Source organism: Nicotiana sylvestris, chromosome 11 (genome assembly GCF_000393655.2).
Source record: "Nicotiana sylvestris chromosome 11, ASM39365v2, whole genome shotgun sequence".
Taxonomy (NCBI): domain Eukaryota; kingdom Viridiplantae; phylum Streptophyta; class Magnoliopsida; order Solanales; family Solanaceae; genus Nicotiana; species Nicotiana sylvestris.
This window is the reverse complement of record NC_091067.1, coordinates 958,670-982,522: the sequence shown is the minus strand read 5'-3', so window position 1 is coordinate 982,522 and position 23,853 is coordinate 958,670. Positions and strand designations below refer to the sequence as shown.

Genomic DNA, 23,853 nt, shown 5'->3' with positions numbered 1-23,853 from the left:
ACAAAGAAAGGAGCGGCAAGTTCAAAGGTTGCTTTACTTGTGGGGGATCGCACTTGAAGAAGGACTGTCCGGTGCAGGCTATGGTGAACGCTATACTGGCTGCAGAAAAATAGGAACAAGTGGCGGAGGCGAATGCCATTGTGGCAGATGGGAATGGAGCACCAGGGGCGATGTATGTCAACAACCCCTTGGGGCTGCTTCATTGAATTGGCTCGACGAGGACGTCGATTTCAAAGGGTGCGGGTGGTTTGTTAGGGCCTGACTCTTTGTCATCGGGCGTGGCATGGCTGTGGCAAAGATTTGGGTGAAGATGGCACATGCAATGCGCATGAAAAGTAGTTTGGCGGTTACCTTGTCATAACCTCTTTGTACCATGACTGATTTATGCTTGTATCATTATCCAATTTCGTGGATATCATGTCCTAAGTAGTTGGGGATGTCAACTACATGTTAGGAGCAGATTTAGTCTTAGCCCGACAAGTGGCAAAAGCTGTAGACGACAAGTGTCATTGTGCTGTCAAGTTCTAAAGGCTGCCTATATGTTATAAATAGGGACTTTGGACTTAGTCAGATGGGGTGTGGATAATTTCGTGTGAAATTATAAGTGGGAAACAAGAGTGAAACGTGAAGGTTTCAAAGTGTTTCAAAAGGGACTAAGGCTAGGCTTGGGCAGGTCTTAGTGTTGGCCAAGAACGACTTGTGTTCTTTGTCAAAAGTGGGCTGTGAACGACTTGTGTTCATAGCAAAGTGAGGGGTCCTTTGTATATTTTAAAAATTAATATAAAGGTTGGGATTTTTCCGTATTTGCTGTTGTTCCTATTGAATTGCTGCCTAAAAAATCGTTAACCTACTGAAAATTGGCTAAGTGTTTAGAGAAGGCTGAGTTAAGTGCGCCACTTGACTGCCGCGCGGGTGTGACTTTGGACTGACCAAAAATGCCCCCGTGACAATAAGATAGACATAACCAAAACTCTGCCTAAATGTACATACATTTATATAATATATTATTTTATATATTTTTTGTATATTTGACTGACTGGCTAAATATGTAAATTGCCCTACAAGATACTACCCTTTTGATTATAAAGTTATCACTTCATGATATACAAGTATCAAAAGGGCAAACCATTTGAATTGATAGATAATAATTGATTAATAGCTTAATATTAAGATATGAGAGCAAAAGTATCTCTAGCTTAAATTTTAAAATGATGCTTGTATCTTGTTATTGATATCTAAAATTGTAAGAAAACCTTAATTTTCATATAATATTGGAAGGAGAAAACGATTTTCACTCGTTTTTATATGTTTAGATTTGCAAAATATTAGGGTAGGAGCTCTGCGAGCAATCATTAATACTTGCATCAGTGTAATCTATCTACATTAATGTAGTAGCCACTAATCACACTTTTGAGGTGGGGCCCTTTTTGGATCCTGCGCGAACACGAAATGTGTCGTGCACGTTTTTTTTTTTTTTTTTTTTGAAAAGATTTGCAAAACATAAAAAGAGGTATTTCTGATCTTAGCACATAGGAATAGCAAATATAAAATAACCAAAATGAGAGGGAAAAATGTAAAAAGTCTGGAGCATATAACTTCCAGAAACGACAAAAGATGACAGTAATACATTAAAATATGCTGACGCCAGATCATTCAATATCAACGGCCAAGATCTCCTCAATTCCCAATCATCTAATTGGTTTGCTTACTATTCTATCCAGAGCTGAGGCAGCCACCCAACAGCAAAGCCAAAAAGCAAAAGCCAAAAACATCACAAACTCTCCTTTTTTCTCATTAGTCGTTTGAGTGGACCCCACTTCACTACCCCCCCCAAAGGTATTTGACCCACCCACCTATAGTCACCTATCTCACCACCACCTCAGAAAGGCAAAAAACAAACTGTAAAACCAATAAATACAGTGTTCAGTTATTGAAAGAGAGAGAGAAAGAGGAAAAAAAAAGTGAAACCTCCAAAGACTCAAAACTAAACTTTCAAGAATTACCAGTCAGGTGACTTTTGCATACATATAGTGAAAGCCCCACTTATAAAGTTGTGTTCTTTAGGCATATTTGTGGATATTTTGTGTAATTAAATTAGGGTTTTGGGTGGGGGGATCTTGCTTTTTGTAAGAATTACCAATCTTGTGACTTGTGTATATATACAGTGAAAACCCCACTTGTAAAGTTATGTTCTTTATGCATAATTGTTGATATTTTTGTGTAAGTGAATTAGGGTTTTGGGGGGGATCTTACTTTTTTGTGTATTAGGGTTTTGTGGTAAATTTTCTTGAATTAACTTAGAGATCTGTGTGGAATGTTTTTATTGATTGTTGTTTCTTTGTTTTTTGTGGTGATTTTGGGGAAAAGGGTATTTGGTCTAAATGCAGACTAGGTATATGGAGAGGACAAAATCTATGAAGAGGAGCTTGGAGGGTGATGAAGAGCAGCAGCCAGAGCGTAAAAGGCCTGCTCTAGCTAGGTAAAAGCTGTTTTTTTCTTGGATTGCCCTTATTTTGTTGCTATATCAATGTTATTTGGTATGATGATGACATGAATTGAGCTTAAAGGAGAAACATGGTCAATGAGAATTCATACAGTCGAACCACCCCTACCTGTTTTGGACCGAAGCGCAATAGTAGTTGCTGTTGCTATACTGATGTGTTTTCCTTGTTAACTTTTGTAAATAAATGGTGAGTTTTTAGGCCGCTGAAAAGTTCATTATTTATTCACTTCAATTTGAATCTGTGGTGTGAAACAGTCGTAATGGCATTTCGTCTAAATTTATCACTTGGGATTTTGATTTGCAAGAAAACTAATTGTCATTTGGACCATTTCGCTGATTCATCATTGTAACTACTGAAAAGTTGATCCTGTTGAAGTAAAAGTTGTGACCTAAAGAATCTAGACAAGAGTATTAATTCATTAGCTTCTCTTGAAAATAAAAAATACCGTTGGTGTAAGAATGTGCAATTCCTTTTTTTTTTTTGGTCATATTTGTCTGATCCTACCATTGTAAACTGTGATTTTTGTCTTCTAATGGCTATAATCCTTGTACATTTCTAATGCAAACTTTCATGTATTCTGATATTGATTTCTTGTTATAGCTTTGATTAATCCATGTTTTACATATGTCAGTTTTGAGTCATGTTAAACGAAAGTTTCTTAACAGTTTGCTCAATGTACTTTTATTAGGATTTTGGGAAACTATATACTAGCAGGTTTCTTGGGTTGCTTTTTTTTGGGGGGGGGGGGATTTGAGGCATGGGGTAAGTACATACTTTGGTGTCGTTACCTATTTGTTGTGTGCAATCATATTGCTTAAATTGTCATTGACAGATGTTTACCCCCACATTCTCTCTTCCTAAAAGAAGTCGTAGATATCAAATCTTAAATATTTATGCAGTGTAATTGTGGAAGCTCTCAAGGTGGATAGTCTTCAAAGGCTCTGCTCATCGTTGGAACCGATTCTTCGGAGAGTTGTAAGATACTTAGCATTAGGATTTGTTTTTTGCCTGTCATCTCTCTCTCTTCCTTCTGAAATATGTTTAATGTTGGAGAAGTAATTCCTTTCATAATCTTCAATTGGTTGATCCTGCTAGAAAAAATTGCTCCTCTATTACATCCTATTGTTTTGCGTTTTTCTTCCTTCCTTGCTTTCCTCCTCTTCTTCTTGCCCTTCCTGAACCGAGGGTCCATTGGAAACAGCCTCTCTACCTGCATTAGGTAGGGGTAAGGTTACCCTCCCCAGATTGGGGAGTCCGGAACCCAATTGTGGTCTTTTTGGGCAAGTGTGACATAAATATGTGTAAAAAAAAGAGTGACTATTCTATATATAACGTGGTAAATAACTGCACTATACTTTAACAGTGTTTTGGCCGTTAAAGTATAGCGTGGTAAATAACCGCGCTATACCCGGTATTGGTATTTTAACGCATAGCGCTTTAAAGAACTACGCTATACATAGTGTTCATTTTCATTCTTTCTTTTCAATTTCCTTCTATTCTTCTCTTTCTTTTCAATTTCCTTCTCTAATTTCATTACCTTCTCTGTTATAGCGAAGGAAATTGAAAAGAAAGAGAAGGATAGAAGGAAATTAATCCTACTTTAACATTCTTTTTTTGGACGAAGGATACAAACATCTGTTCTTATTTTAATCCTTGTACCGCCTAAAACAGAATGAAGTAATATTTAATTATTTTAAAACGATTTAATCAGCTGATTATAATATAAATGAGCGTGAGGACTAGGAAGAAATTAACAATTAAGTGGTATATTTAAGTAGGATTATTTTTTGTCCCTTACGTATGCAAGACCACAAGGACATAGAGATTCTAAAGTCCTAAATTATTGTTGAACCCATAAATATTCCCAATAAATATCTTACATTATCATATTAGATCTTTTTAAGGACCGCTATAGAATGTGGGGGACTGTAAATAATTTTGTTCAAGCTTTGCGTATAGAATTGTTTTTGGTAAAAAAAAAATACCTCAAATTAATGAAATCTAAGTGGGCATTTGGACACAAGAATTGTAAAATTCCCAAAAAAAAAGTGAATTTTTTTTTCAAATGAAAATGGTATTTAAAAATTAGAGTTGTGTTTGGACATAAATATAATTTTGGGTTATTTTCTTGTTAAAGTAGGAAATTGAAAAGAAAGAAAGGAAATTAATCCTACTTTAACATTCTTTCTTTGGAAATTGAAAAGAAAGAGAAGGATAGAAGGATTAAAATAAGAACAGATGTTTGAAAGAAAGAGAAGGATAGAAGGAAATTGAAAAGAAAGAATGAAAATGAACACTATGTATAGCGCAGTTCTTTAAAGCGCTATGCGTTAAAATACAAACACCGGGTATAGCGCAGTTATTTACCGCGCTATACTTTAACGGCCAAAACATCGTTAAAGTATAGCGCAGTTATTTACCGCGTTATATATAGAATTGTCACTCTTTTTTTTTTACACATATTTATGTCACACTTGTCCAAAAAGACCACAATTGGGTTCCGGACTCCCTGTTGGGATCAAACTGGGTTTGTTGTTGTTGTATGTGGAACTAGAACGTGGAAATTCATCTTGACTGGTGGTAGATATTTATTCTGATAAGAGTTATATTCCTTCAGCTGGGAAAGCTAACTTTGTTCTTTCCTTTATGTTTTTAAATTATACAAACAACAACAACCCAATGGAAATTATATGTTTTTAAATTATACCTGTTGTATTATTAGTTTCTGCACCCTTCTCTGCACAAGGATCAAAAGCATAGTTGATTTTGCTATATGCTATTAGCGGGTCAGAAGATGAATGACCCTTATGACATACAATTATATAAAAACATGTACAAAAATACATCATCCAATTTTCCATTGTGTGGTGAGAATTCTCTCTTATGATATCAGTTATTTGAAGTCTAGGCTTCTTATTGGATTTTCACCATTTGAACTGAACAGGTTAGTGAAGAGGTGGAGCGAGCATTGGCTAAATTAGGACCTGCCAGAGTTGCTGGAAGGTTAGGATCTCAACCGTGTCATTTTGCATCTAAGTCAGTCACGGTTTTCTTATGCATACTATTTGGAAAAGTTTTTGCATTATTATGCTTCTAGGTGAGAGGACTCTACCTTTTCATTTGAAAAAGGCAGAATAGCCAAATAGACACATGTAATTGCTCTAGATCGTGTTTCTGGCCCCTCAACTTCACGGGGTTTCATTTAGGCACTGGTACGTGTTCAAAACTAGTCTTTTAAACCTCTCTGATGCTATGCTTTCCTCAATCGCTATCCACATCAGATAAAAATATGCCACATCATCATTTATATTTTACAAAAGCTATTTTCTTTAAAATTCCGAATACTACTCCCATTTTCTTTTGTCATCTTCCTCCTCCCTCTCAACTATTCCCATTTATTTCTCTTCCACCCCCACCACCACCCACCTCTAGCAACTTCTTGAATCCACTTTTAGATCTTTGAATCTGATTCACAAAGGCATCATTTATGGGTTGTGAAAAAAACTAGTTGATGGATTAGAAATCAACAAAGAAACGGGGAAATTTTGGTGAGGCTGGTCTTGTTAATGTGAAGGATTAAAACCAATTTCTATCCAGTGGGGAAAAAGTTAGTAATACAAGTTACATTATCTTTAAGCAATCCCTTTTCTAGAAAGAGTAAATTAGCAAAGTAGTGAGAGCTTTACAGGGGGGGTAAGAGAGAACGTCTATACTAGTAATGGCTTTTCTTCTATTAGGGAGAGCAGGGTAAAGTTTGTTACTGAGATTCAAAGGTGGCGTAATCTCTGATTCATTGTTGACAGTGGAAGAAGGTAAAGAACCCTGTTGACAACAACAGAAAATTTCAAAGGAGGTGTTGAAGAAGTGGTTTTGCAATCATTGATAACCCCATTTTTTTAGATAACCCAGATGGAATATGTGATTCTTTGAACCAAATATTCTTTGGGTGGTGTACCATTTGAGTGGTGTTGCTAGTTCTTGAATTTTTGGAAGAAGAAGAGTGGATCTGCTGGTAGTGATGTTGCTAGTTCCTTAATTTGGGAAAAGAAGAGTAGGTCTGCTGGTGTTTTGTGATGGCGGTGACTGAAAAATAGCAGTGTATTGGTGTGAGTTTTTTTTGGATGAAAGTGGTGGTTCACCCATGGGAAGAAGGGCGGGGAAGACAGAACAAAAGAATTATCAGGGGAGAAGGGGGAGAGGAAATTTTGTTTTTAACTCTGTTCTCTTTTTTTTTTCAATTTTTTTTTTCCTGACTTTTAATATTTTTTTAAAATCAAAACCACTGCATTCACTCTCTTTAGACGCGTGATCTTACACAGTTTCTCGAACTCTGCCGTTTAAATTCCACATAAGCTTAGTCAATGGTCAGAGAGGTTTAAAACGCTACATTTGAACACGTATAGGTGCCTAAATGAAACCCCGTGAAGTTGGGGGCTGGGAACAGAATCTCGTGCAGGTGCATGTGTCTATTTGGCTATTCTGTAAAAAAAATGCTTCTAGGTGAGAGGGATGAAGATCACGTGGACCTTGTGGTTATATTGAACAGTATGTGTGTAGTTCAAGTGAATTTTGTCAAAACAGTTGAGAAAAAAAGAAATCAAAAGAAGTATTTTGTGGAGGTACCTGATTGACTCTTCTGAATTCAAAAATCCTAAATAAGTTGGTTCACTCTTTGGCCATCGCTTAGTACTTTCTTTGAATACACAGACGCAGATGCAGTGTGCATCATGTTATGATTCTCTTTTTCTGACCATTGAGTGATGCTTATTATCTAATTTAAAGAAGAGTATTCCTACTGTGCTACAGTAATATATTCATACATGATACATCCTTTTCATTTTTATTTTTGAAAATAACGGGGTGTCCAAGACAACTTGCACCCAGCTTGACTATTCCATTGAACCGTTATGTACTATATGTGATTGAGGTTTATTGGGAAATATTAAGCATATCAAGTTCATTTTAAGATTTTTTAACAATATGTGGCCATAAGCAATCAAAATAGATGTTACTACTTTAACTTTACCTTGTCAAAAGAAAAGAAAAAGATTTATACTATTTAATTTATCTATGTATAGCTGAATATGCAATCTAGTTTTTAGTAGATGCAATCCTAAAATCTTCAGGTTTCAGGTCATCTCCTAAGAGAATTGAAGGGCCCGATGGAAGAAACTTGCAGCTTCAGTTCAGGTCTAGGCTATCTTTACCTCTGTTCACTGGAGGCAAAGTAGAAGGGGAGCACGGTGCTGCTATCCATGTTGTGTTGATTGATGCAGATACTGGCCATCTTGTGACTACTGGAGCTGAATCATGTATAAAACTGGATGTTGTTGTGCTAGAAGGTGATTTCAACACTGAAGATGATGAAGGATGGACGCAAGAAGAATTTGACAGTCATGTTGTTAAAGAGCGTGAAGGAAAGAGACCTCTTTTAACTGGTGAGTTGCAAGTTACACTCAAGGAAGGTGTTGGAACTCTAGGGGATCTCACATTTACAGATAATTCAAGTTGGATAAGGAGCAGGAAATTCAGACTTGGCATGAAAGTTGCTTCTGGATATTGTGAAGGCGTACGCATACGAGAAGCAAAGACTGAGGCTTTCACTGTTAAAGATCACCGTGGAGAATGTAGGCTGCTTAGTCCAAAACATTTTGTTGTTGCTTTTATTTATTCTAAAACAGTTATTTGACTATTTCTGGATTTCTTACTCTCCCTTATAGTGTACAAGAAACATTATCCACCAGCTCTAAATGACGATGTCTGGAGATTGGAGAAGATTGGCAAGGATGGTTCTTTCCACAAGAGGTTAAATAAGGCTGCGATATTTACTGTTGAAGACTTCCTTAGGCTTGTGGTTAGAGACCCGCAGAAACTACGGAATGTGAGTAGTGTCTTTAGTGGGATATAAAAAGGAAATTGAAAAGAACGAAAATATTTTTAACTTATTACGTTGCCCTTTGTCTTCTCAATTACTTGTACTTTTGGCAGATTCTTGGAAGCGGTATGTCAAATAAGATGTGGGATGCTCTAATAGAGCATGCAAAGACTTGTGTGTTGAGTGGGAAGCTTTATGTCTATTATTCTGATGATTCAAGAAATGTGGGTGTTGTTTTCAACAATATTTATGAGCTGAATGGCCTTATAGCTGGTGAACAATACTATTCGGCAGATTCACTTTCAGACAGCCAGAAGGTTGTTTTTTCAGTTATTCTCTTTTGTATATATGACCTGATATTCCCTCCTTTCCTTCTTTAGTTCTATTTGGGGTTGTTATTACTGCATTTGTAATGTACTGTGTTAACTCTGAGGTATCAGGCTGTGCATTCAGCTGAATTTTTCAAATTCTGGGATTGTGGTCCAATATTCTACACAGTTGTGGTGCTTACGTTTTGATAAAGAACATGCCAGCTCTTATGGAGTTAAAACCTGCAGGTATATGTCGATTCATTGGTCAAGAAAGCGTATGATAATTGGAATCAAGTTGTTGAATATGATGGCAAGTCATTTTTGAACATTAAGCAAAATCAGAAAGCAGGCTCTTCGAGGAATGAGCTTCCTGTTGGGCCAGTGGATTACCCCAACAACATGGTTAATCAGCTTCCACAATCACGACTTCCTGTTTCCGTCCAATCTGAGCAATCTTCTATGGATCCCAACTTGCTAATTGGAGGTAAAACGTTTATTTCTAAGGATTTTATACTTTTAATGGTGGTAGTCAGGGAGAGTGGTTCCTCTCCCCCCCTTCACCCCCGGTTCTCTTTCAAATACTTTTGTTTGTTGAATAGATTTGGCTTAGTTTATTCTAGTTTATGAGTCATTGATGGTATGCCTAGCTGTACTTTGAATCTTGATCCATCTTAGTGGTCGGTTGGGAGAGCTTGGAAGAAATGTTAAATCTCATCTCCAGAGTACATACTTGACCATCTTCACTGCCGAGAATTGTAGAGTTTGAATCAAGATTGCCTTTCATAGTGTAGATGTTGCACTTCAAGTACAGATTTGTGGAGAATCTCAGAAATGGTGCATTGTTTTCACATTAAAAAAGTTTAAGCTTGTGCAGTTAATATAAATAATGTAACTTTTAGTTTAAAGCTAGACTGTTCTTTTTGTTACCTTTCTCAAAAAAAAAAAAATGGAAAGAAGCTAGACTGCTCTTAGCTTGTGCTTTGAGGATGTTTGTGTGGCTATATAAGGACAATGCATACTTGGTCCTATCATGTCTGTAGTTTGGTTTCTATAACTCTAGGAGATCTCATCAATGTCATAATCTTTTGATTTGGTGTTAACAGGTTCAGGTTATAATGACAGCATAGTTGCTAGAATGCCTAACCAAAGTCAGATGATGAATTCTAGTTCCCGTTCACAGTTCGAGAGCACTCCATTTGCTCCTCAGCAGCAAATAACCAACACTCATCAGCTCCAAAGTACGAGCTACGACAACAATGTTGGCCTCGCTCTTGGTCCTCCGCAATCATCATCATTCCAGACAATGACCTCATCTCTCCCACAAACCAATCTTAATCCTTTCGAGGACTGGCCACACAACAGGGACAAGGGAGTTGACGAGTTCTTGTCTGAGGAGGAAATTCGAATGAGAAGCCACGAAATTCTTGAGAATGACGATATGCAACACTTGCTGAGACTCTTCAGCATGGGAGGCGGCCATGGCTCTGTCAATGTGTCTGAAGACGGATATGGTTTCCCGTCTTTCATGCCTTCACCATCTCCTACTTTTGGTTATGATGAGGACCCCAAACCTTCAGGAAAAGCTGTCGTGGGTTGGCTGAAAATTAAGGCTGCAATGAGATGGGGATTCTTTGTGCGGAAGAAGGCAGCTGAGAGGCGGGCACAGATTGTGGAACTGGATGATGAATAAAATCTCAGGGCTTTGCGGCTTAACCGTCGACCATTTGAAGAACTATTCACAAGGTCGTGGTGATGCAGGCCCGAGTAATTAGCTACACAGGAGTTTATTTCCGAGGGATTAGTGAATTCGATTGTTCTTTCTCTTTGCGTCAAATAGTTTTTCATGTACAGAAGCCTGTACAGTAAGTTCACTTTTAATGCTCTCATTGTTAACTCAATTTGTGCTCACTCTCTTTATCTGTTTCAAGATGTAATGTATTAGTCTGCAGACCCAAAGGGAATTATACTTTCAAAGAACTCGTGGCCCTCCTGTGTGTTGAATTCTGTAGGAACTTTTATGATAAACAGGATGCTAATTGGCTTTTGCAATTTGAGCGTTCAGATAAAGCTATTCTCTCTCTCTTCTTTGGCATTTAAGTGCCAAAAATAATGATAGGTTTAACTGATATGAAAAAGTGGTATACTTTGACCATGCAATTATACTCATAAGTTGTATTTTTCTCCCACTATTTTTTATACATTGTATGTAGAGACCTTTTCAACAGAACAAAATGCAGTCCATTGGTCCCTGAACTCTGTTGAAATTGTGCAAGCACTCTCCTAAAACTATAATATTTAACAATCAGATCCCTGTACTTTAACATGACTATAAAAAAGGATCCTTCTACTTCAACATCTTCAGCATGGAAAACCCTGCACCCTTCTATCAAAATTTTACAACCTTTGCGACGCGTAACAACAACGACGACGACGACCCAGTATAATCCCACAAGTGGGGTCTGGGGAGGGTAATATGTACGCAGGCCTTACCCCTACCCCGATGAGGAGGGTAATATCGACGCGTAACGTGTACCTCAAATGACCTATTTGAAATTGTTTGGTAGTATGGTGTTCCAAACTTGCAAATTTTAAAAAAGAGAAAAGAAACAAAATAGACCTACTCTAATTCTTTTTCCTTTTTCCATATGAAGACTCTAGGATAGTTTGTTTTCAACACTAATGGAAAGTCTAAACTAGAAACAGAAAGTCAATCATAGAGTCATTGAGGTGCCTGAAATGAACCATCTGCCTACACCTATCTCCGATAGGTCCCCGAAGGTCAATGCCAAGACATCTGCGCAAGTCAAGGGACTTGAGGTTAGGAGTGGGCTGTGCACGGACGGGCCAGAGCTCCTTTTGATTCGGTTTTATCTTAGTCAAACTCTATTTGCTAAATAGAAGCACATTTAACGCTTCAGCGGCGAGCTCCGTACGTAAGCAACGACTAAGCAACATCCAATCTTTCTTAACACTTTGTACGCTAGGAATAATAAAAAAAATTTAGGAATAGCTGATTCTAGATCAATATTAATAAAAAGCAGGTTGTAGGGCGAGTGAATGTGAAAGCAGTCTCTTTTAAAGAGAGTTAGAAAAGCCAATCCAGTTGTTTCTTTGCAGCCAGTGGATGAGAGTATTGCAGCAAAAGTAAAAAAAAGGGCACTCGCACTGCAACTTGCTTACCTAAAATGAAAATCCTTACTAGCCGAAGTAAGGGACTTTCTTACTGGAGCTGAGCTTTCTATCGAATTTCCATTGATGGACTAGTGGAGTCATTGAACTCTTCTATCTAAGCTTGAGCCCGAAGCGTGATTTTGTTGCAGACTCTTCCCCACGCCTATTTGTTCCCCCAGCCCTGTAGCTAAAGTCAATCCTCTTCATTCATTCATGGCAATCGGTCTAGTAAGTAAGAAGTGAGCTCTAGCCTTAGCGCTACGTGGGAGAAAATTTCTCAATTCAGCCCCCCCTCCCCCGACTTCAATTACAAACTCTTACTTCTCGGTCTTTGAAGGTGAAATTTAACCTCTACCTCAGAGGTAGATTAATAGCTTTGCCTTTCCTCATCTCATTTTTTTCTCTTTGATCCCACGCTCTTATCTTCCATTCGTTCTCTGATCGTGTCGGATCGGATCAGATTTAGCTCATTTCGGATTCTAAAAAATGCAATCCGAATCCGGTCCGAATTATATCGGATCGGATTTTAAAGTTTAGATCGGATAGGATTTCAGATCGTATTATTATGCCTCAAAGTTGCAAACTAATATGTATATTTTCTTTGTAAAAAAGACAATACATTAAGAAAAATTTATGTTTATGCAATTATGAGAGTATTATAGTGCCAATATAGCTAAATCTAGCAATTGTAAAAGTAATAACTTGGAGGAAGATGTAAAGGAAGTACTGACTATCCGAAATTAAAGTGTAGTATTTATACATTGCCTAATAATTTCGGATTTCAGATCGGATCGGATTAAAATATACCAATCCGAAGTCCGAAATTTTAATAAACACAATCTGAAATCCGATCCAATTGAAAATTCGAAATTGAGTGGATCGGTTCGAATTTCGGATATCCGATCTGAATGAACAACCCTACTTAGGACAACCCTCAAGAATCGCCTCAAGCCCCTGAGTTGTCAAAGTATTGCCAATAAGTTGAAGTTGGCGTAGTAAAGGCAAGTGGGTTGCAATAGCAAGAACATCCTCGTTTTTCTCTTCCTCGGTCTCAAAGTCTACAGCATCAAAGTGACACAACGAGAATGACATCAACCTCGGGCAGTGCACACTAGAGCCTCAATGCAGGGAGGTGTGATTAAGGTCAACATTTTAACCAGTAAACTACAAATTATTATATTGTATATAATTGCAGCACAATTTTATCTAAAATCAGAAAGCCCAATAACACTTCAAAATTTTAACACAAAAAAAAATGTATTAAAATTTTCAGCGGAAAATACTATACAAATACACTATTATCAATCTTCAACATACTCCACTTACCATCCAAATGCCGGAAACCATTTTTTGTGGAAACATTTTTTTACGAAATTTTCCAGGGACAATATTGTCTTTCTTAGCAAACACCTTCTAATACAACAACAACAACGATCCAGTATAATCCCACAAGTGGGGTCTGGGGAGGGTAGTATGTACACAAACCTTACCCCTACCCCGAAGGGTAGAGAGACTGTTTCCAGGAGACCCTCAGCTCAAAAAGGTAATAGGAGCCGATATATTAGTACCATAAAAATGCATAATAAATAACAGCAATATAAGGGATATGAAATAGAAAATACGAAATACGAAATAGATGGCTGGTAAAATATAAATCACATTAGCAAACACCTTCTAATGTGAAATATAAATCATATCAGAACAAAACATAATGAAATTCCCAAAAAAATAAAATAGCTTGACCAGAGGCAAAAGATGGAACCCAAGGCATTAAAAAACCATAAGCATTACTACTAAAAGGCCATAAACCAAATATCCCCATGTGTCCCCTTCGTTATAATTTATGTTCTCTTGAAAAAATTTCACATCCAACAAAGGGTAGAATGGTCTTTTCTGTTTGCTTAGGTGTCACTCTCTGATTTGTATTATTCACAAGAGGATTTAATAACGATTGTTTGAGTCATCAACTCATACTTAATGACGACATTGAGCTACTATCCTGTTCATCTTGAGTTGCATTTCCAATCACACTTCTGTTGGCACTCTTCATAACTGGGTATGCCTAAGGAGAAAGTAAGGAAACTAATGTAAATAACACATTTCTGTATAAGTAACGTTAAGATTCAAGTAACATTACTCAATTGTGTTAAGACAGTCTCATACTCAATTGTTATAAATGGAGGTTGTCTGTGTTGCGGAAGCCAAATGTATATAGTGTGAATAAGTCACAACTACTATACCAAAAACTATGACAACCACCAAATAATAAATAAGACAATAAAGCAACAATAAAGGGAACACCAGAATTTACGAGGTTCGGCTAATTTTGCCTACTCCTCGGACACAACCAATATTTTATTCCACTCCAAAAATACAAGTGAAATAATACTAAAGAGAGAAGATACAAATGCCTTAAACAGATGAGAAGGCAAATGAGAGGTGTGTTTAAATCCTAAACATTAAGCCTTCTTTTATAGGGGAAAAGTTTCCCACCAACTCCTTAACCCACCGATGTGGGATGGAAATTTGACATAATTCAACAAATCTCCACCTTGGCAAAATTCCACATCTTCAATTTTCTCTCGGTAACAAATTTTGGTTGTGTCTTCATCTTCAATCTTCAGTGTTCAACAATGTTGATCAAATCCAAACAATGTTGAAACTTGACCGCAGTCACCACCTTTGTCAGCATATCAGCAGGATTCTCCGTAGTATGAATTTTCTTCACCGTGACTCCACCTTCTTCTATGATTTCTCGTACAAAATGATACCGAACATCAATGTGCTTCGTCCTTGCATGATAAACTTGGTTCTTCGCTAATTGAATAGCACTTTGACTATCACAAAAAATTGTGATACCTTTTTGTTCAACACCAAGCTCCTTTAGCAATCCTTGAAGCCAAATTGCCTCCTTCACAGCCTCTGTAATAGCCATGTACTCTGCCTCTGTTGTAGACAAAGCAACTGTTGACTGCAAAGTAGACTTCCAACTAACTGGTGCCTTTGCAAAAGTAAACACATAACCAGTAGTTGATCTTCGTTTGTCCAGATCACCCGCAAAATCTGAGTCACAATATCCAACTACAGACTGATTGTCTTCCTGCTCAAAAACTAACCCGACATCTACAGTATTATGAATATACCGTAGAATCCACTTCACAGCTTGCCAATGCTCCTTCCCTGGATTGTGCATATATCTGCTAATAACTCCAACAGCTTGTGAAATGTCAGGCCTTGTGCAAACCATTGCATACATCAAGCTACCAACAGCATTTGCGTATGGTACCTTTGACATATACTCTCGTTCAGCTTCATCCATTGGCGACATAGTAGTACTTAGCTTAAAATGGGGAGCAAGTGGAGTACTAACTGGCTTAGTCTTGTCATCTATGCCAAAACGTTGTAGTACTCTCTTCAAATATTCTTTCTGAGATAAACAGAGTTTCTTTGAACGTCTATCTCTAATTATCTCCATGCCAAGAATTTTCTTTGCCTCACCCAGATCCTTCATCTCGAACTCCTTCTTCAGTTGAATCTTCAACTTATCAATTTCTTCCGAATTCTTGGAAGCTATCAACATATCATCAACATATAGGAGAAGATATACAAAGGAACCATCTTTAAGCTTGTGCAAATACACACAATGATCGTATTTGCTTCTCTTGTACCCTTGCCGCAACATAAACTCGTCAAATCGCTTGTACCATTGTCTAGAAGATTGTTTCAATCCGTACAACGATTTTTCAAGTTTGCACACCATATTTTCTTTTCCAGCAACTTTGAATCCTTCTGGCTGAGTCATGTAGATTTCCTCCTCCAAGTTTCCATGTAAAAACGCAGTTTTTACATCCATCTGAACTAGTTCCAAATCCAATTGTGCTACCAAAGCCAACATAATTCTAATGGAGGAATGTTTTACAACTGGAGAAAACACTTCATTGTAATCAATTCCCTCCTTTTGAGCATATCCTTTGGCCACCAATCTTGCTTTGTAGCGAACATCTACTTGGTTAGGAAATCCTTCCTTCTTTGCAAATACTCATTTGCACCCAATTGCTTTCTTTCCCTTCGGGAGATTGGCCAATCTCCATGTATGATTCTGATGAAGGGACTGTATTTCATCATTCATGGCAATCCTCCACTTATCTTCTTCTGAACTTTGGACAGCGTCTTTATAAGTAGTAGGAACATCATCAGCTACAATTGAGGTTGCACAAGCAACCGTCTCTATGAGACGAACAGGTTTCGTTATTGTTCTTTTTGGCCTGCTGGTTGCTATTGATTCAAGTTGTTGTTGAGGTTCCTGAGTTGGAATCTCCTCTACTGGCTCTCCTTCCAGAGGGTAATCTTCATTTGTTTCCTCCTCTGCTTCTTGTGTAGGAAAAATAAATTTTCCCTCAAACTCCACCTGCTTAGAAGCACCTTTATTTTGTTTGGTGTCTTCTGTTACCTTATTTACCATAGCAGATTTATCAAAGGTAACATCTCTGCTGAATATTACTTTCTTTGTCATAGGACACCATAAGCGATATCCTTTGACTCCAGAAGTAATTCCCATAAAAATAGCCTTCTTTGCCCTTGGATCCAATTTTGACTCCGTCACATGATAATATGCAGTTGAGCCAAACACGTGCAAAGAGTTATAATCTACAGCAGGTTTTCCGTACCATTTTTCAAATGGTGTCTTGCCATCAATAGCAGCAGATGGTAGACGATTAATGAGGTGACATGCATATGTAATTGCCTCAGCCCAAAATTCTTTGCCCAAGCCAGCATTGGACAACATACACCGTACCTTCTCCAGCAAGGTCCGGTTCATACGTTCTGCCACTCCATTCTGTTGTGGTGTATGTCTAACAGTGAAGTGTCGGACGATGCCATCATTTTCACAGACCTTATTGAAATGATCATTTTTGTATTCACCTCCATTGTCTGTGCGAATACACTTGATCCTCCTGCCTGTCTGATTCTCCACCATCGTCTTCCATTTGAGAAAAATTCCCAACACTTCATCTTTGCTCTTCATTGTATACACCCATACTCTTCGGGAAAAATCATCAACAAAGGTTACAAAATAGTGCTTCCCACCCAATGAAGGTGTTTTGGAAGGACCCCAAACATCAGAGTGTACATAATCCAAAATGCCTTTAGTATTATGGATCGCTGTACCAAATTTAACCCTTGTCTGTTTCCCTTTAACACAATGCTCACAAAACTCCAAGTTGCAAGCCTTGACTCCTTTTAACAATCCTTGATCTGATAGAGTTTTCAAGGATTTTCCTCCAGCATGTCCCAAGCGCATGTGCCATAGCTTGGTTGCTTCTGCCTCTTTGTCGTCACTGGATGCCACTGTCGCTGTCCCAATAACTGTACTGCCACGATAGCGGTACATATTATTATTCTTCCGATTAGCCTTCATTACCACTAGTGCACCAGAGCATACTCTCATCACTCCATTTTCTGCAATGATTTTGAACCCTTTTGATTCTAGGGCTCCCACAGAGATGAGATTCTTCTTCAAATCCGGTACATATCGAACATCTGTTAATGTTCTGATCATTCCATCATGGTTCCTTAATCGTATTGAACCAATGCCATATGAGGTAAGAGGGCTGTTATCTGCTGTGTGGACGACTCCATATTCTCCTTCTTGAAATTCCACGAACCAGTCCTTGTTGGGACACATATGATAGCTACAAGCCGAGTCCATCAACCATATGTCTGATGATGTTGATGACTCTGTTGTAACTAATGAGAAGTCTGAATCATCACAATCAGCTACATTTGAATCCATAATGGCCTTTCCATTGTTATGTTTGGCCTTATTCTTCAACTTCGGACAGTCTTTCTTCCAGTGCCCTTTTTCTCGACAAAAGGCACATTCATCTTTGCTGGGTCTGGATCTTGACTTGGATCTTCCCTTCTTTGTCCTCGTTTGACTTTGAGGACGACCCCTCACAAATAGTGCTTCTCCTTCTCCGCCCTTCTGTTTTTCTCGCTTTCTTTGTTCATAGCTGTACAAAGCCGAACAAACTTCTCTGAGAGAAACTTCGTCATTTCCATGGAGTAGAGTAGTTTCAAGGTGCTCGTACTCATCAGGAAGTGACGCCAACAACATCAAGGCCAAGTCACCATCATCATAAGTTGTATCCATATTTTGCAAATCTGTGACCAACTTATTGAAACTGGTGATATGTTCATTCATCGTGGTACCAGGAACATAGGTGAAGTGAAACAGTCTCTTCTTCATGTACAATTTATTTTGACTGTTTTTCTTCAAAAATTTATCCTCCAGTGCTTTCCATAATTTACTTGCAGAAGTTTTCTTTGTGTATGGATATTTCTGCTCTCTAGCAAGGTAGGATCGAATGGTACCGCAATTCTCCAATCTTCTTCTCCAATAACATCTGGTTTCTTTTCTTCAATGGCCAGATCTAGCCCTTGTTGAAAAAGGACATCTAGAACCTCGCCTTGCCACATCCCAAAATGTCCGGACCCGTCAAATATTTCTACCGCAAATTTCGCATTTGACACAATTCTTGTCATAAGCGAAGATGCCAATGATGACGTATTGTTGACACTTGATGTAGATTCTTCTTGTTTATTGTCTCCCATCTTTGACACAAATATTATTTAATAGCTGACGACACAAATCAAGATTATTTCCTTTCTGGTGTGGAAGATCAGACTAAGCTGCAACCACAGAGCATACTCAGACAGAACCTTGACTCAGTTACCAAGATAAATCTTTTCTGATGTGGAAGATCAGACTATGCTGCAACCACAGAGCATACTTAGACAGTACCTTGGCTCTGATACCAATTGTTGCGGAAGCCAAATGTATATAGTGTGAATAAGTCACAACTACTATACCAAAAATTATGACAGCCACCAAATAATAAATAAGACAATAAAGCAACAATAAAGGGAACACCAGAATTTACGAGGTTCGGCTAATTTTGCCTACTCCTCGGACACAACCAATATTTTATTCCACTCCAAAAATACAAGTGAAATAATACTAAAGAGAGAAGATACAAATGCCTTAAACAGATGAGAAGACAAATGAGAGGTGTGTTTAAATCCTAAACATTAAGCCTTCTTTTATAGGGGAAAAGTTTCCCACCAACTCCTTAACCCACCGATGTGGGATGGAAATTTGACATAATTCAACAGTCTGAACTTTTTGAGGCTAAGAGAGGACTGAGGCAAGGTGACCCATTGTCACCCTATTTTTTATTCTATTTTTTGAAAGTGCAAAGGTTCTCATGGAACCATAATTCATTCAACTGTTAAGAAATCAGGCAAAAATTGAATGTGCTAGGAAATCAGGAGAGAACTTGAACATAATAAGGCTTGTGAGCATCATTCATAATGCCCTCTCCTAAATTGAGCATTTGAAAGGAACAAGTCCAAGACACCACCACCACCACCAACAACAACAACCCAGTGTAATCCCACAGGTGGGGTCTGGGGAGGGTAATATGTACGCAGAGCAATGCTATTTAAAACTTAAATCTTCCATAATATGTGGCCTTCATCCAAAATTCTAGTAAAATAAGGCACTAAATAACCTGATATCCCAGCACTTCAGAGGAATGAACCCTGATGAGTGAGTAGCACCAATATCGGGTCTCCCGTGCTTGACAGGCTTGTATGAGGTTGAGAACTCAGCCAGACAGTGACCAATCATTTCAGGCTTGACCTCAATCTGATTGAATGCCTTTCCATTGTAAATTCCAATGACACTTCCAATCATCTCAGGAACAATAATCATGTTCGTCAGATTAGTCTTGACAGGCTCTGGCTTCTTCCCTGGTGGAGCCTCACGTCTCGCCTTGCGCAGCTTCTTGATCAAGGCCATTGTCTTCCTCTTCAGACCTCTCTCGAAACTTCTGTGAGGACGAGGATTAAAGAGCTTAACAAGCTCATCAGTGGACATGTCAAGTAAAGCATCGAGATCGACCCCTCTGTAACTGAACTTCTTGAACGTCCTCTTTCTTTGGCTGTCCTGCCGTCACATCGGCTTCAACATCCGCCATGATTGTGGAGATGGAATTGGCAACCTAGCAACGAAGCAGCTCGAGCATAGTAGGGGCTAGGGTTTTGTATTGTCTCCCTATTTGTTTGTCTTGGCTATGGAATATTTAAACAGGTTATTAAAGAATCTGAAACAAGTAGACGGATTCAAATTTCATCCAAAAAGTGTGGTGCTTCAGGTGGTGGAGCTGGGATTTGCAGATGACTTGATTCTATTTTGTAGGGGTGACCTCAATTCAGTTAAGGTAGTGCTTGATTGTTTCCAGAAGTTTCCTCAAGCATCTGGTTTGATAGCAAACTTGAGCAAGAAGTGTACTTACTACATTGGAGGGGTAAGTTTCAGCAACAAATAATTGATGTTCTGGGGTGTCAAAGGTGAATTGCATATCAGGTATTTAGGAGTCCCACTTAGTACTATGAGATTATCGCCTATTCAATGCCAACACCTGCTTGAGAAAATATTGCACAGAGTGAATTCCTGGACAGCTAAGGTCCTATCCTAATGCTGGCAGCATTCAGTTATTAAAGAGTGTACTGTTCTCCATTCAAGTCTTTTGGTCACAAATGTTCATTCTACCAAAAAAGATTGCATTACTAATAGAAAGGGTATGGGATAAACTGCGGACTGTGGTGGCATAGAGATATCTAAAAAAGCATTACTGGCATGGGATAAACTGTGCTTGCCTATATGCAAGATGTTATGGAATATATGCGGAAAGAAGGAGAAATTATGAGTAAGTGGTTACATGCTTACCATGAAAAAGGAAGAATAATATGGGAGGCCAACCCTAAGCAAGCGTCCTGGATGGTCCAGCAGATTTTCAAAGCAAAGTACCTTGTTGATGCTGGTTATACTTTCAGTGAATTGCAGAGCATGGATGAGTTCTCTATCAAAAAAATATACCCGAAGATGTTAGGGGTATTTCCAAAAGTTAGCTGGAGAAGACTAGTTTGCACCAGTGTTATCAAAGGCGAAAAGCGCAAAAAAGCTCTAAGATCTATTGGGGCTTTAAGCTCAAAGTGCAAATAAAGCGTGGGCTTTAAGGAAGAAAGGCGCAAATAGAATAAAACTACAAATATGTATGTGTAGTCCAAGACTAATATCTATAAGCATGAATACCAAATATATGGACCAAAAAATTGAAGAGAATTTATGATAAAGTGAAATATCAATTGTTTAGTGCTGCCATTTCAGGATTACGCTTATTGGCAAGGAAAAGAATGTCTTAGCGCCTTGATGAAAATACTGAAGCGCCTGTTAAGCGAGGCGAAGCGCTCAACGTGTTTTGAGCCTCGCTTTAGAGCTTAAGCGCGCCTTTGATAACATTGGTTTGCACTAATCAAGGATTTCCAAAGTGGTTATTTATATTAAGACGGGTAGCACATGGAAGATTATACACTTAGGACAGGCTGCTTCAATGGGGGCTCATTACTGACCAAACCTGTCCTTTGTGTAATAGTGCCAAGGACAGCATATCCCATCTATTCTTAAGTGTGATGTTACAGCAGCTATATGGGAAAGGTTACTCCAATGGCAAGGGATAAGAAAACAAGCACTAGACTGGGAAGCAGAATGTAACACATTGCAAAGGGATGGATGTCACTGCTCTAGCATTCAGGATGACACTGGGGGGGGGGGGATAGTGAGAAGAAAGAGGGAGGAGAGAGGGGCTGCTTACCCACGTGTGTCGCCGGCGTTCTTGCCGGTGGGTGGGGCTGGTACGAAGAAGAAAGGGGGTCGAAGAGAGAGAGAGGGAGAAAAGTAGCCATTAGAGAGAGAGGGGGGAGAGAAAAGTAAGCATTCTCAATCAGGAAAAACTCAGGTATTGGCCCTTCCAATTTGTTGGCACGCAAGTAACCAAAAAAAAAACACAAGAAATTTCAGATTTTCCCTTGTCATTTCAATTTCCAAAAATTTTGCAAAAGTTTTGTAGAGAATAATATTTTCCAACTAGTCACAATTACAAGTGAACATCTCTGTGAAGCCTAGTATCGCCATTAATCAGTAGGCGAACTTTAAGTGAGCAAGATCCACAAGGAAGCACAATAGATGCTGGCAAAGATTTAGATGTCAGCAAAGAGACTGTACACCCTTCTATGGATATTGAACAACCCGTGTCAGCCAATTCTAAAGAATCAATAAAGTAGTAGTCACCACATCTACAAGGATAAGAAAGCTCTATAACATCACCAGAATCTTGAACTGTAAGGTCCTCTAAGATAACATCTTCAGCAATTGCTATGTCCTGTCTCAAAGCTAGCAATTCACCGTCATAAAGTGCACGTGACCTCGGGTTGCCAAGGGTTTCCCAAGCTCTCTGTATATCCAAAAGTTTATTCTCTGTCAGACACTCAGAATTGGATATTTCTGATGGCTTTTGCTGCTTGTCTGGATGAAAACAAAGTATGGCTGACCGATAGGCTTTACGGATTTCTTCAAAATCTGCATCTTCCTTCACACCTAGGATCTCATAGTGAGTCTTATGAATGAAGTTGCTGCTCGAAATCATGGCACCCTGTATCAAAAAATCTTTACTGCAAATCCACCCACAAAAAAAAAAAGGAAAAAGAAAAGTAGGAGGGAATTTTTGGTGAAGACCAACAATCTACTTTTGACAAGTATCAATAAGATTGCATGCACAGAATTAGATCGCATACAAAGAATTTGAACTTTATTCTAATAACCACAAAATCTATTTTTTCCCAACTTTGAAACTGTGATGGATATCCTTTTCTTTTAATAAATTCGTATCATATTAATATACAGTTATACACAAACCTGGTGTTTGTCAAAGGGACCAGACATGTCACAGTAGTAAGAGGTCACAGCTGAAATGTTTCGGAAAAGGGGTCCACAAATTTGTGAGACAAAAAGTAGCCTCACACAGCTAATGTCAGTTATGTGAGGCACACAATAAAACTTCTCAAATGTTTTGGACTTTCCGAAGATCTTAAAAACTTTAGGAAGAAGGCCATTCTTATTTTATAAGAAATCACTTCAAATTTCACTTTTATCCTCTTCTGGATAAGCGGGGATCTCACAATCAATGCCAGGTAATCCCTTCTAGATCTGGTGAGGAAATTTTTCCCCTCTCTTTTTCATAAAAAGATTATTTTCATTTTATGAAAAATGATGCGTATAAGAGGACAAGATGTCCTCAAGTGACAAATTAGGAATTATTACATTAAGTGCAACATCAAACTATGTACCAATGAAGCAAACTATGACAGAATGAATATGAAGTAAAAGACAGCTGCACACCAAAAAAAAAAAAAATCAAAAAAAAAAACGACGAGATTCGTTTGGCGTCGTACTTACAGAATTTGAAATGGTCAATTACTCTTGAATAATCAGAATGAATCAAACAAAGTTAGCATGAATATTCTCAATTGAAGCTTCTCTCTTGATCATGTATTCATTTGCTGCTGCTGTCTTTATTTGAATTTGATTGCAATGGCGGCAACAAGCCGCCTAGTGTCGCAATTTGCACCGGATCCCTTGACCCGAACCGCCGTTTAAACAACAATTGGAACAACTAACATCCCAACAACAACAACAACAACAACAACAACAACCTACTATAATCCCACTTAGTGGGGTCTGGAGAGGGTAGTGTGTACGCACACCTTACCCGTACCCTAAGGTAGAGAGACTGTTTTCAAATAGACTGTTTCCAAATAGACCCCCGACATCCTTACCTCCAAGAACTTCCCACTTGCTCTTGGGAGACTCGAACTCTTACCATCACAGCAACCCCTCTTGTCTAACAACTAACATCCCAGTTCCCAAATAAAAACTTACTTTTACTTTATTAACGGTGTAAAAAAAATTTACTTTTTTTTTATTGAAGAAAAGAAAAGAGCATGTTAAATATCCACCCCAAATATGATAGCAATTATATTAACGCTCCCTCATTACTCCAAAATGCAGTCTATTTTTGTCAAATGTGGT

The 23,853-nt window shown here is 38.3% G+C and overlaps 2 protein-coding genes and 1 pseudogene across 4 annotated transcripts; 1 reads left to right on the top strand and 2 right to left on the bottom strand.

The window, feature by feature from the left end:
* The first annotated feature begins 1,885 nt into the window (after positions 1-1,885).
* On the top strand, positions 1,886-10,739 carry LOC104234091 (calmodulin-binding protein 60 B). Of its 2 annotated transcripts, none has more exons than XM_070162328.1 (9): positions 1,886-2,010; positions 2,368-2,479; positions 3,404-3,479; positions 5,449-5,507; positions 7,638-8,131; positions 8,225-8,385; positions 8,493-8,696; positions 8,937-9,174; positions 9,794-10,739. In XM_070162328.1, the coding sequence occupies exons 2-9, from the start codon at positions 2,382-2,384 to the stop codon at positions 10,378-10,380; spliced, it is 1,917 nt and encodes a 638-aa protein (XP_070018429.1). In that variant the 5' UTR covers positions 1,886-2,010; positions 2,368-2,381; the 3' UTR covers positions 10,381-10,739. The 2 variants fall into 2 exon arrangements, with proteins under 2 accessions (XP_070018429.1, XP_070018430.1); XM_070162329.1 differs by lacking the exon at positions 1,886-2,010 and adding an exon at positions 2,111-2,220.
* Positions 10,740-19,201: 8,462 nt separating this feature from the next.
* On the bottom strand, positions 19,202-20,744 carry LOC104224678 (small ribosomal subunit protein uS19-like; annotated as a pseudogene).
* A 965-nt stretch (positions 20,745-21,709) lies between these two features.
* On the bottom strand, positions 21,710-23,416 carry LOC104224680 (uncharacterized). 2 transcript variants are annotated; one of them, XM_070162619.1, is made up of 2 exons: positions 23,221-23,416; positions 21,710-22,417 (listed from the first exon to the last, which is right to left on the bottom strand). In XM_070162619.1, exon 2 carries the CDS (start codon positions 22,409-22,411, stop codon positions 21,863-21,865), a length of 549 nt encoding a protein of 182 aa, XP_070018720.1. In that variant the 5' UTR covers positions 22,412-22,417; positions 23,221-23,416; the 3' UTR covers positions 21,710-21,862. The 2 variants fall into 2 exon arrangements, with proteins under 2 accessions (XP_070018720.1, XP_009774665.1); XM_009776363.2 differs by lacking the exon at positions 23,221-23,416 and adding an exon at positions 22,681-22,978.
* Positions 23,417-23,853: the final 437 nt, after the last annotated feature.